The sequence below is a fragment of the Danio rerio genome, chromosome 10 (assembly GCF_052040795.2).
Source record: "Danio rerio strain M-AB ecotype USA chromosome 10, GRCz13ab, whole genome shotgun sequence".
Taxonomy (NCBI): Eukaryota; Metazoa; Chordata; class Actinopteri; order Cypriniformes; family Danionidae; genus Danio; species Danio rerio.
This window is the reverse complement of record NC_141030.1, coordinates 8,301,232-8,313,912: the sequence shown is the minus strand read 5'-3', so window position 1 is coordinate 8,313,912 and position 12,681 is coordinate 8,301,232. Positions and strand designations below refer to the sequence as shown.

The window sequence follows — 12,681 nt, the reverse complement described above, 5'->3', positions numbered from 1 at the left end:
TTATTCTATTTATTCTATTTGTTTATAATAGTTTTCATTCATTCATTCATTTTCCAGAAGGTCGCTGGTTCAAGTCCCAGCTAGATCAGTTGGCATTTCTGTGTGAAGTTTGCATGCTCTCTCCGTGTTTGCGTGGGTTTCCTCCAAGTGCTTCAGTTTCCCCCACAGTCCAAAGACATGCGCTATAGGTTAATTGAATTAAATTAAACTAAATTGGCCATAGTGAATCTGTGTGAATTAGTGTATGGATGTTTTCCAGTACTGGATTGCAGCTGGAAGGGCACCAGCTGTGTAAAACATGCTGGATAAGTTGGCGGTTCCCTCTGCTGTGGTGCTCCCAGATTAATAAAGGGACTAAGCTGAAGGAAAATGAATGAATGAATACTTAAGATACATTATGTATCATTTATTATATATTATATATTCTTTGATTATATATTCATTAATGTATATACTTGTGAATTAATCAACCTGGGCTCATTGTGGAAACGTAGCCCCGCGGACGTTTCTGCGGACCGCGATTTACATCCCGGGAGGTACGTATTCGAGCGGTTTTTGTTTTCGCGGATCCGTGAGAGGCCGCTGTGCATGCTTTTTCGCGTCTCGGGCGCCTCTCGGCAGTGCGCGCCATTCGCGCCTGCGCCGTTCTCGCGCGAAAAGCCGCCGGATCGGCCGACTCGGCCGCCCTGCTCTTCCTCCTCCTCTTTCCCTAAACCCGAGCGACGGTTCGCAAAAGCCTTCCAGAAGAAAAAAAAAGCAAAAGCCCTCGTCTTCGATTTCGACCGCGTTTTCGGATCCCGCCGCGTTCTCGCTCTTATTTTTCGGATTCCGTTTTTCATCTTACCTGGTTTCCGGAACCGCTGTTCCCCGTACTCAATCCCGGTCGTCGTCCCCGCGGCCGCCTCCTCCTTCTCCTCCTCCTTCTTTGGGGCCTCCGCTCCGCTGACGCAACGCTGTGAGCTAAGCGGACAAACTGGTTGCATCGGGAAAGCCCTCCACTCGGAGGCGAGCCGGCGGCCGGCGAGCGCGAAGAGGAGCGGCGGAGCGGCACCACACTGCCCCGCAGCGTTCGCTCGAAAAAAAAATAAACGCGGCCGTACGTACCTCCGGCCATGTAAATCGCGGTCTCCAGAAACGTCCGCGGGGCTACCTTTCCAGAATGAGCTTGGGTTGGAATTAATATGCTTAATATTCGGCCATCAAATAGTGCCAGAAAGATCTGTATGATGCACATCATACTGTATAAATTAATAAATAAATAAACTCCTACCTACCTACCTACCTAACTACCTACCTACCAGAAGAGAGTCAATACTCATTTCCTCTGCATTTAGCCTCTCTTTGCTCCTGTTCTCTCCAAATTCTCCCTTCTCTTTCTAAAAATCTATCTTCTCTTCACTATGTCTCTCCAGGCACTTCCGACAGAAGTACAAGATCTATCTCCTTTTTCTTCCTGAGCTGCTCTTTCTGCTTTGCCTCTTTGGGTACTTGGCCTTTATGATCTTTTACAAATGGCTGGCGTACACAGCACGAGACTCACAGCTGGCACCGAGTATCCTCATCCACTTCATCAACATGTTCCTAATGCAGGCCAATGCCACCTCACCTCTTTATCCCGGCCAGGTGTGTGATGTATGGCCGCCCTTCATTGTGTGCGCATGCGTTCTGCATCTATGACATGAGAGAGATTAGTCAAATATGACACCTAATGAAGATTTTTAACAGTTCAAGAAGAACTAGTAGAAGAACTAGAATGAGTAGCAGCTATCTTAGAGCAGAAGTCATATAGATTGATCCTAGTGAATGACAAGATTAGATTAAAAAATATATATTATTATCATTATTCTTTTTCTTCTTACAAGTTGTCACTAAAGCCATGTGTATTAAAGATTTGATGTGGGGTATTATTGGGTATTATGTAAATAATGAACAACAGTGGGCCAAGAACAGCTCCCTTTGGTACACCTTCCTTCTTATGAATAGAATAGTATAGTACAGTACAGTATATTATAGTATAGTGTAGCATAGTATAGTACAGCACAGTACAGTATATTATAGTATAGTTAGCGTATTATAGCATAGTGTAGTATAGTACAGTATAGTATAGTACAATGTAGCATATTATAGTATAGTATTATATAGTGTAGTATAGTACAGTGTAGTGTATTATAGTATAATACAGTAAAGTATAGTACAGTATAATATAATATAGTATAGTGTAGCGTATTATAGCATAGTATAGTACAGTACAGAATAGTGTATTATAGTATAGTTAGCATGTTATAGTATAGTACAGTATAGTATAGTACAATGTAGCTTATTATAGTATAGTATAATATAGTATAGTTTAGTGTAGAGTTGTATAGTATAGTTAGCGTATTATAGCATAGTATAGTACAGTACGGTATAGTATATTATAGTATAGTTAGCGTATTACAGCATGGTATAGTACAGTATAGTACAGTACAGTGTAGCATATTATATAGTATAGTATAGTGTAGCGTATTATAGTATAGTTTAGTATAATATAGTACAGTATAGTATAGTACAGTACAGTATTTTATATAGCATAATATAACATAGTATAGTACAGTATAGTATAGTATATAGCATAATATAACATAGTATAGTACAGTATAGTATAGTACAGTATATTATATAGCATAATATAACATAGTATAGTACAGTATAGTACAGTATATTATATAGCATAATATAACATAGTATAGTATAATATAGTACAGTATAGTATAGTACAGTACAGTATTTTATATAGCATAATATAACATAATATAGTACAGTATAGTATAGTATATTATATAGCATAATATAACATAGTATAGTACAGTATAGTATAGTACAGTATATTATATAGCATAATATAACATAGTATAGTACAGTATAGTACAGTATATTATATAGCATAATATAACATAGTATAGTATAATATAGTACATTATAGTATAGTACAGTACAGTATTTTATATAGCATAATATAACATAGTATAGTACAGTATAGTATAGTATATTATATAGCATAATATAACATAGTATAGTACAGTATAGTATAGTACAGTATATTATATAGCATAATATAACATAGTATAGTATAATATAGTACAGTATAGTATATTATAGTACAGTGTAGCGTATTAAAGTATAGTATAGTTAGTGTATTATAGCATAGCATAGTATAGAACAGTGTAGCGTATTATAATATAGTATGGTATAGTATAATGTAGCGTAGCGTATTATAGTGTAGTATAGTATGGTATAGTGTAGTAAGCGTATTCTAGTATAGTATAGTGTAGTATAGTATAGTTAATCTGCACTAAGATGAAGAACTGTCTGCCAGAGAGATAAGACTAAAACCAAGAAAGAACAGCACTCGAAATGCCCACAGCAGAAAGCCGCTGATATCTGTGCATGTGTTCATGTTCTTGTGACAGATGGGACTGCAGGTGTTTCTGGTGGTGGTGGCGCTGCTGTCGGTGCCAGTGCTGCTGCTTGGCAAACCTCTGTATCTGTACTGGCTGCATCACGGCGGGAAGAGTCTGGGGATCCACAGGGTGTGTCTGTGTTCTTGTGTATGTATGTGTTTGTATCTGATGTTTAGTTATCACATGGTGCATTCAGAAATTAGCACACAAAGTTGTGTTTTTAATCATGAATTGAGAAAAAAATTCATGCTTATTCATGATTAATCTTAAGTGCTCACTTGACAGGAAAATATAATCACATATTAATTGCAATTACTCACCTCAATGTAGAATTAACTTTATTTTAAATCATTTTATTAACTTAATTTTTTGTTTAACATGTTGCTGAGTACTATAACATTGGTAATTGTTTTATAGAAATTTGCCTTTTTGTAGATTGACGGCTATTTAGTTATATGAATTTCTGTTTTAATATGAGTACTTTCTTGGTGTTATTATAATATATATATATATATATATATATATATATATATATATATATATATATATATATATATATATATATATATATATATATATATATTTATGTATATACATATATATGTATGTATATATATATATATATATATATATATATATATATATATATATATATATATATATATATATATATATATGTACATACATACACACACACACACACACAAACACACAAACATACACATAAATATATTAGGGGTGTGAACCTAAACTGGTCTCACGGTTCGGTTCGGTTACGGTTATCATGTCATCGATTAGTTTCAATTCGATATCTCGGTGCATCACGGTGCATTGACGATGCTTTCCATACATAATTTGTTTTTTTCTTCACAACACAAGGATTTTTTTTATTGATAAATATATTAATATTTATGTATTATCTGTAATACAATTTTGTCCTTGAATGCAAGCAGTAAGATATATGAACTGTACTTTTAATTTTACCTGCTCATTTACTCATGTAAATATGATCCGCTTGCTTTTTGAGCACTGTCAAGCGAGGTCTTATACACCCTTTGATTGATTGTCTATCCCCGCTCAACAGAAAGGGCTGCGATTGGCTTTAGAAATAAAAGCCATGTTCACCCATGAGTCACACGAGAAGAACAGCCGCAGTTACAGTCTATTTGCGCATAATGCATGGTTATCACAGTTAATCCAATATAGACACAGTGGAGAAAACTCGCACCACAGACACGCTCATGTCTGGATCCACATGTATCGCTTAAACACTCAAGAAGAGAGGAAAAGTTACCTTACAAACACGCCAGCGGGTCAAATGTCCAAAGTGTGAGAGAGGGAGGCATAAATGGATTTTTACAGCATTTCTCCCTAGTAGTGAAATAGCAGCTTGTTGTGTTGTGCCTTCTTCAGTGTCAATGAAAGACTGTCAAGAAAATTCACAAGCGGTTGAATTGTGCATAATTATCTACCTTTTAAGTAGGAGCGTTTTATTTATTCACACTCACCTCCTTCGCCATAGTATTCTACTGCGACATTGCACATACAGATAAATGACTTCAGTACGTAATAACCGGTTATGATCTATTACTGAACCGATATTGATTTGTCCCCATCTGCATGGCTGTGCACCGAAGAAACAATTAAATTTGACATATATATACATGTGAAATACTTTTGTGCAGATGCCCTAAATGACAAATCTATTCTTCAGATGCCTGTGTATATAACAGAATATTATAAAGATACTGAATATTATTGCATGATGGACGTGTTAAAGAGGCAAGGATGCTACATCAGATTTATTTGTGTGCAGGGCTATGAGCGAGTGCGACGTGTGAGTGAAGAAGATCTGTCCCCATCTGTAGTTCATGATGAAGAGGAAGGACTGAGCGAATCAGGAGGCCCTCAAGAGGTTCAGTCTCACATTCTCAAATTCTGTCACCATTAAAACACTCCGACTCTCATTCACTTGGGGTTAATTGCATTATTTCATATTTGCCAAAGAACCAGAAAACTTCTCATAATAAAAATACAACACGTGCATATTTTTGAAAATAAACCACTATTGTCTATGTGTACATGACAAATATGCAATATGTGAAATCACTTGTGCTTTGTTAATGATTATTAACAATGTATTGTTCTTCAACCATTTGGCATATCTAGTCTAAATGAATGTGCAAGTAGGGCTGGCTCTCATATCATGATATAAGTCATATATATATATATATATATATATATATATATATATATATATATATATATATATATATATAATGTTATAATAAGATGATATAGCCAGGGTTCGACTTACAAAGGGGTTTGGGGTGGTCTGACCCCCCCAATTAACACTTGATCCCCCCTGAAGGGCATCAAAACGAGGTGTATGGGGGTCTGCTCGTTAATAGTTAGGAATAAGTTTTCTCTGAACTGTATCTTAAATAATATTATTAGTTAAAATAATAGATATACATTTTACCATTTTATTATGGTTAATACCATTGTAAATGCATGTTTGCGCCAATATTATTAATTCATAAATATCAAGGCAAATCTAGAGCACTAACTGACAGCGTGTTCACAAAACATGGTGAACACCAAAAAAATGTGTTTGTAGATGTTTGTGAAACTAGATGCATTGTTTGTCTTTTATTATAAACTTGTTTGCACATGGAACTTAACAAGAAAATAAAAAATACATGCAGTCTTTCATGGTCATCCATTAATAGGTGCAGGAATGCAAACATTTCACTGTTTATTTAACATCACAAATGTCAATGAGAACCACTCAATATCCCTCAAAACACTGAAAACAAAAGTTTGATTAATAAATTAGATGTGATTAATTAGATATATAAATTTGGTTCACTGAGGCATATTAACAAACATAACCAAAAAACCTAAGTCCCCGATTGTCAATGTGTAATTGCACCCTGGAAATAGCACCTCATATTAATTAACTTAATAAACCAATAGTTTATTGAAAAACTAAATCTGTGAAAAATAGTTATGAATATTGACCACATGGAAAGGACAATTTAGTGAATACCTTTTAAGATATTTACTCAAATATGTACTCATATGATTATCTTTCTCACCTGATTTATGAAATATAAGACATTTAGATTAAACTAATGATTATGGTAACACTTTATTTTGATGGTCCATTTGAGTATTAGTAGACTGATTTAAGGGCACCTAGGTTACCCCTTTTTTCAGATTTAATATAAGTGTTTTGCGTCTCCAGAATGTGTCTGTAAAGTTTCAGCTCTAAACAGACATCAGATTTTTTTATTATACCTTTTACAAGATTCTATTTTATACATTTATTCACAAGGGGACTGTTTTGTCGCACTGCGTTTTAAGGCTAATCCTCCCCACCTACTGTTTCTACATGCCTTTCTGCATGCTTTAATCTCCTCTTCTCCCCACACAATGTCGTTACAAAGTTCACGTGCACACACACACCGATACACACGCTAACACACAGCTCAGCAGATACACAAACACAGACAGACAGAGCGCTCGACAGGATGCAGGTTAATCTCCACTGCTGAATGGATATCTGTAACCCAAGCTCATTCTGGAAACGTAGCCCCGCGGACGTTTCTGGAGACCGCGATTTACGTGGCCAGAGGTACGTAAGGCCATGTTTAGTTTTTTTCGAGCGAACGCTGCGGGGCAGTGTGGCGCTGCTCTGCCCCTCCTCTTCGCGCTCGCCGGCCGACGGCTCGCCTCCGAGTGGAGGGCTTTTCGATGCAAGCTGTTTGTCCGCTTAGCTCACAGCGTTGCGTCGGTGGAGCAGAGGCCCCGGAGGAGGAGTAGCCGGCCGCGGGGACGACGACTGGGATCGAGTCCGGGAAACAGCGGTTCCAGAAATCAGGTAAGACGAAAAACGGAACCAGAAAAATAAGGGCGAGAACGTGGCGGGATCCGAAAACGCGGTCGAAATCGAAGACGAAGGCTTTTGCTTTTTTTTTTTTTTTCTGGACGGCTTTTGCGAACCGTCGCTCGGGTTTAGGGAAGGAGGAGAAGGAGGAGGAAAAGGAGGGCGGCCGAGTCGGCCGATCCGGCGGCTTTTCGCGCGAGAATGGCGCGGGCGCGAACGGCGCACACAAAAAGCGTGCACAGCGGCCTCTCGCGGATCCGCGAAAACAAAAACCGCTCGAATACGTACCTCCCGGGACGTATCTCGTGGTCAGCAGAAACGTCCGCGGGGCTACGTTTCCACAATGAGCCCTGGTTGGATATCTGTTATGTTTATGTACAAAATAAACATGATTTTTCGTCTACAAACCAGGATTAAAGTGTCTTCATTTATAATTGCTCTGACACGTGGCTGTGCTGAAGTAAAGCTGAAGTAAATCGCTGTGATTCATTACACACTTGTGCTGTTTTAAAACATTTTAAACACGTGAAACTCACTCACTTTTTATGATAATTGATGATCCTAGCAAACTGAACAGACCTTTTATTCCTGATTACTTTGCGCACTTTTAGTCTTGTTGATATGATTATACACGTGACTACCGGGACATGTTAATTAGCGCAGCTGTCAATCAATACGGTCCAATTGGTCCACCGTTTTTATGTTGTTAAATTGAAAAAAAGGACTGGCTGTGTTTATATCACCCCAGTATGACGGTCTACACACTATATCTACACATATGTCTGTCCAAACACCTTAAAAAGTAGATTTTTCACCATGGGTGCCCTTTAATATCTGCTGATAATACTCATTCAACAGAATTTTAACTGACTTTAAGAAATTTTGCAAGTACATGTCAACTTACACTAACCCTAACCCCAACCTAATAGTCTACTTATAATCTAATAAGAATTAGTTGCAATGTAACTTAAATTCAACAAACTGACCATCAGAATAAAGTGTGACCATGATAATGGTTTATGGTCCAACAAAATAATGTTAAATAAAATGCAAAATGTAAACATTGTACTTACAAACGTGCAACTTTTTTGGTTCTGCCTTTAATGTAATACTGCGCTCATCCAAAGTATTAAAAATGATTACTGTAAGCAATGTATTTTGTGACACCACAAACCAAATAATAGAACATATCATGAAATTATAAACTTTTTATTTTGTCAATGTGATAAACAGTGTATCATCATATTGCACAGCTCTACATGCAAGTAGTTAATAACCTAAACAATAATGATAGACCAAATTAATGCAAGTGTGTAGGCACATAATGACATCTCCAACTTTTGATCTGGCATGAATAGCACATTTTTTTAACATTTGTGTAAGCAGGCAATGCTTTAAGAATGTTGTCTGTTTCGTACATTGAAATATTTTTAATTCATTAATGTACTTTCAACAAACCCACAGTGAGCAAAACCCATTGACTTTGCTTATTCATTCAACAAATAACACTAACAGCTTGCTTGTTTATTGGCAGTTTGATTTCGGAGACGTCTTTCTGCATCAAGCCATTCACACCATAGAGTACAGTCTGGGCTGTATTTCCAACACAGCCTCCTACTTGCGGCTCTGGGCCCTGAGTCTCGCCCACGCTCGTGAGTGTTTGATTATACATACGAAAAACACATGGAATCACTGTACCACACATCTTTTTTTACTGTAGTATTTGTGAATTCATTGTATGTGTTACCTCTGTTTCAGAGCTGTCGGAGGTGCTGTGGGCGATGGTGATGCGTCTCGGTTTGAGGATCAGCTCCAGACTGGGCGTTATTTTCCTTGTGCCAGTGTTCAGTGTGTTTGCTGTGCTCACCATCTCCATACTGCTGGTGATGGAGGGTTTGTCTGCTTTCCTCCATGCTCTGCGTCTTCACTGGTGAGCACACACACACATACACTCAGATTCGGGCAGGTTTTATTAACAGAAAATAACCCTTTGGGACATATTTTAGCTATCTAAGCACAAAGTCTAAAGCTGCGCATATGTAGTCCTCTGAAGACATCCATTAGCCTTCATATTTAATTTCATTTGTTAAGCGCAAAGATTTGTTTCAAAACTATTTCCTAATTCAGATTTAATTTCCACCAAGCAAATAAATGAGCAATATTAACAAAAGGTGGTTAAAAAATCCAAACACATGTCCTATTCTAATGCCCCATATGGTGATGCATACATTAAAAAAAACCTGACAGGTGGACATAACTAAACTTGTTTTTATTAAAACAAAATTAAATATGCATATAATAAATAACACTGCTAATAATAATAATAATAATAATAATAATAATAATAATAATAATAATAATAATAACATTATACAAATGCAAATTGACATAAATAAACTGAAAATATCCCCTGACAAGAAGAAGACATGAAGGCAATGTTTTTTTTCAAAGTTTCAAAGGGGTTTTCAAAGTGTGAGGCGTGCCTCCCCTGGGGGGCGCCAGAGCATGTCAGGGGAGGCATGGGAAAAAATATTATATAATACAAATATAATTATTAAGTTTTAATAATTATTAATTTATTTTTTATTATATTTAAATGTTTTAATTAAACAAAGCTAAAAAAATAATACGTCAAAAATAACAAAACCTTTTTTACCCAGAAGGCCATAGCTGTGAATTCGCTTCTGTTTGGCATGCCCGCCAATACAGGTATATGCCTGCTAATACAATGGATCGGTTTCTGAGACCCCCTGATTCAAAGCCTTCAAGTTCAGGGCTTAAACCCAAAAGACATATGATGATATGATGATCATGATGATCAGTATTTGAGTTTAGGATTTACGTGGACAGGACCAGCTGAGGAACCACGACCTTTGTCGTGTGGTTTGACAAGATATTTTGACTAATGACAGCATGAGACCCGCTAAACTTCGACTGTTTTGACTGGGATGGACAGTTCTTGGATCTGTTCTATTCATATTGAACCATCATCCTAGTTTTAAAAACGTTATATTAAAATACTTGTTATTACTCTGTAAATAATTGAACTTTCATGCAAATTATGATAAAAGTGAGTTAACAGTCTGACATCTGTTTGTGTCTTATATATATATATATTTATATATATATATATATATTTATATGTTTTTTTTCTTTATATGTAAAGATATTTTTGTATTGCTGTACATCCTGTGTGTATTAAGCGTTTGGATCTGCATAGGCACATAACTTACACGCTCTGCTCTGGCACCACCAATGCGCCTTCACACACCTCCTTTTCAGACCAGCACACCTATGTGTCCACAAAGTGGTGCAAATGGATTTACTATTTTAACAACATGGTGCAAAACGTGAAAATTACTGTTGCGCTGGTCTGAAAATAGCAACAAATGGCGCCACACACGCCTTGCGCCTTATTTAGCCGGGTGTATAAAAGTGCCCTTTACTCCTTTTTAAAGTCTTGAAATGGAAGTTAAAATAGTCTTTCCTTGCCTATTATGATGTATATATGGGTGAAACCACTGTAAATGTTTCAGTGAAGAGATGAGATGTCATTGCATGAGAGAGGGGGAGTTATTATTTAACAAAATTATTATTTTTATTTTAAGGGATAGTTTTTAAATTGTAGAACATTATAATTATGCTTCAATGATGTTATTTTACATTGTCCTAATGCTAGGGTAATATTACGGTTAGTAGAATGTCATACCTTAATAATCAGAACTTAACAAACCATTTCTTGTTTTTTTCATTGTCTAGTTAAAAAGTAATTTAAGGACCATCGTATTAATTATTATTACCTATGATTTTTGTCAGTTAGTGTGATTATAAAGATTTATTTGATTTCTGTGCCCAGATTTGACATTTCTTTCAATCAGTTAAACAAGTTATTTTTAACAAGAATGTACTGTACTTTACAGACATTTTTAAAAAATTATAAAAATGGATATCAACAACAAGCTAAATACTGTATTATATTCATTTATTTCCATTGGAATGTTCAATTTGAAAAAAATAAAAACTAAAAATATCCTGTAGGGAATGTTCTGGAAATGTATAGGTTGTAATAGTGATAATAACCAGATTATTAACCAGCTACTGCCCTAATTCATTCTTCTGAAATCCAATGTTTGATTTAAAGGCAACAAACATTTGTTTTGTCTTCATTATAACACAACCCGACAGTGTTTTGTGGTTATCGAAAAACAAACTAAACTTACTGCTCTCTGTATAGTTTTGCATGTCTCTCTTGTCTACTTGCAATCTGATTGAACAAAATGCATCATAATAACAGGGGTAAACAGGGCTGAAGCTACAATAAAAGGTTAAAAAGGTCAACAAATATGTAATATATAGAAACAGTTGCCTGTTTAATCCTATTTTCCCCCATAATTCTGACTTGGCTTTGTTTTGTAGGGTGGAATTTCAGAACAAATTCTACAGTGGAGCAGGAGTCAAATTCGCCCCCTTTGACTTCTCCCTGTTACCCTCAGTCTTCGAACAGGATGGGTTACTCTGATCGAAACCCACCAGTTTCTGAACAGGACATCATAGCTTATCGTGACCTGTTGACCTTTGGGCATTGGACAATTTCAGCAGCTGTAAAGGGAAGATAAAAACAAGCATTTTTGCACTGCCCTGTGAAACACGGTCACAGTCAGAACAGCAGGCTACGGTGTTATTTGTACCAGTTCATATCAGATGTTTCTGGTGCTGGATTATCATCTGTGGCTCCACCATCAGCTTTCATTTAAGGAGTGTCAACAAAGTCCTGTTATATTAATCTCAAGAGATATGACTTGTATTTGTAATTGCATTATCTTAAGCATTTGCTGTCATATCGATTTTCAAAGTGCCATAAATATTTTTCAATGTACAGTTTTGTAATGCTACTACACTGAAACGTACTTTTGCTTGCTTTAGTTAGGTCTTAAACATAGAAGAACATTTGCAGGTAAATTATGGTGTAGGCGATACTGCACTGTGCTGAGAACAATGCCAAATAACAATTATAATTTTCAATGTTATATTAAAGTATAATTTTACAGCATTTAGCGTGCAAAGCAGGTTTGCGGGATAGCATTTTTTGTCCAGAATTAGTTATAAGACAATATTCTTATTACATGATACATTTCTGTTTTTCCAATACATGTGTTTATGGTTTAATACGTCAACATATGGATTTATTATTTTGTTTGCAGTTTTTTTTTCATCCACATTCTTGTAAATTTACATTTGTGTTTCAACCGCTTATAAACAAGATATTATTATAAAAAAATTATTGTGTCGTGACTCAGTGATAAAAAACATTTCTTTTATATAAATTCACACATAATTATTGTCTTTCTT

General features: G+C 36.0%; 1 protein-coding gene across 7 annotated transcripts in view; it reads left to right on the top strand.

Moving 5' to 3' along the window:
- The window catches only part of atp6v0a2a (ATPase H+ transporting V0 subunit a2a), a 44,597-nt gene extending 32,222 nt beyond the window's left edge, over nt 1-12,375 (top strand). For 2 of the 7 annotated variants that reach the window (XM_087270110.1, XM_087270109.1), the window contains exons 16-21: nt 1,413-1,623; nt 3,450-3,569; nt 5,257-5,355; nt 8,867-8,984; nt 9,091-9,262; nt 11,749-12,375. In XM_087270110.1, coding sequence (XP_087126236.1) covers nt 1,413-1,623; nt 3,450-3,569; nt 5,257-5,355; nt 8,867-8,984; nt 9,091-9,262; nt 11,749-11,851 — 823 coding nt within the window. In that variant the 3' untranslated portion in view covers nt 11,852-12,375. Of the gene's footprint in view, nt 1-1,412; nt 1,624-3,449; nt 3,588-5,256; nt 5,356-8,866; nt 8,985-9,090; nt 9,263-11,748 lie in introns of all 7 variants that reach the window. The other 5 variants (XM_087270108.1, XM_087270107.1, XR_015500757.1 and 2 more) reach the window with 3 other exon arrangements.
- Nucleotides 12,376-12,681: the final 306 nt, after the last annotated feature.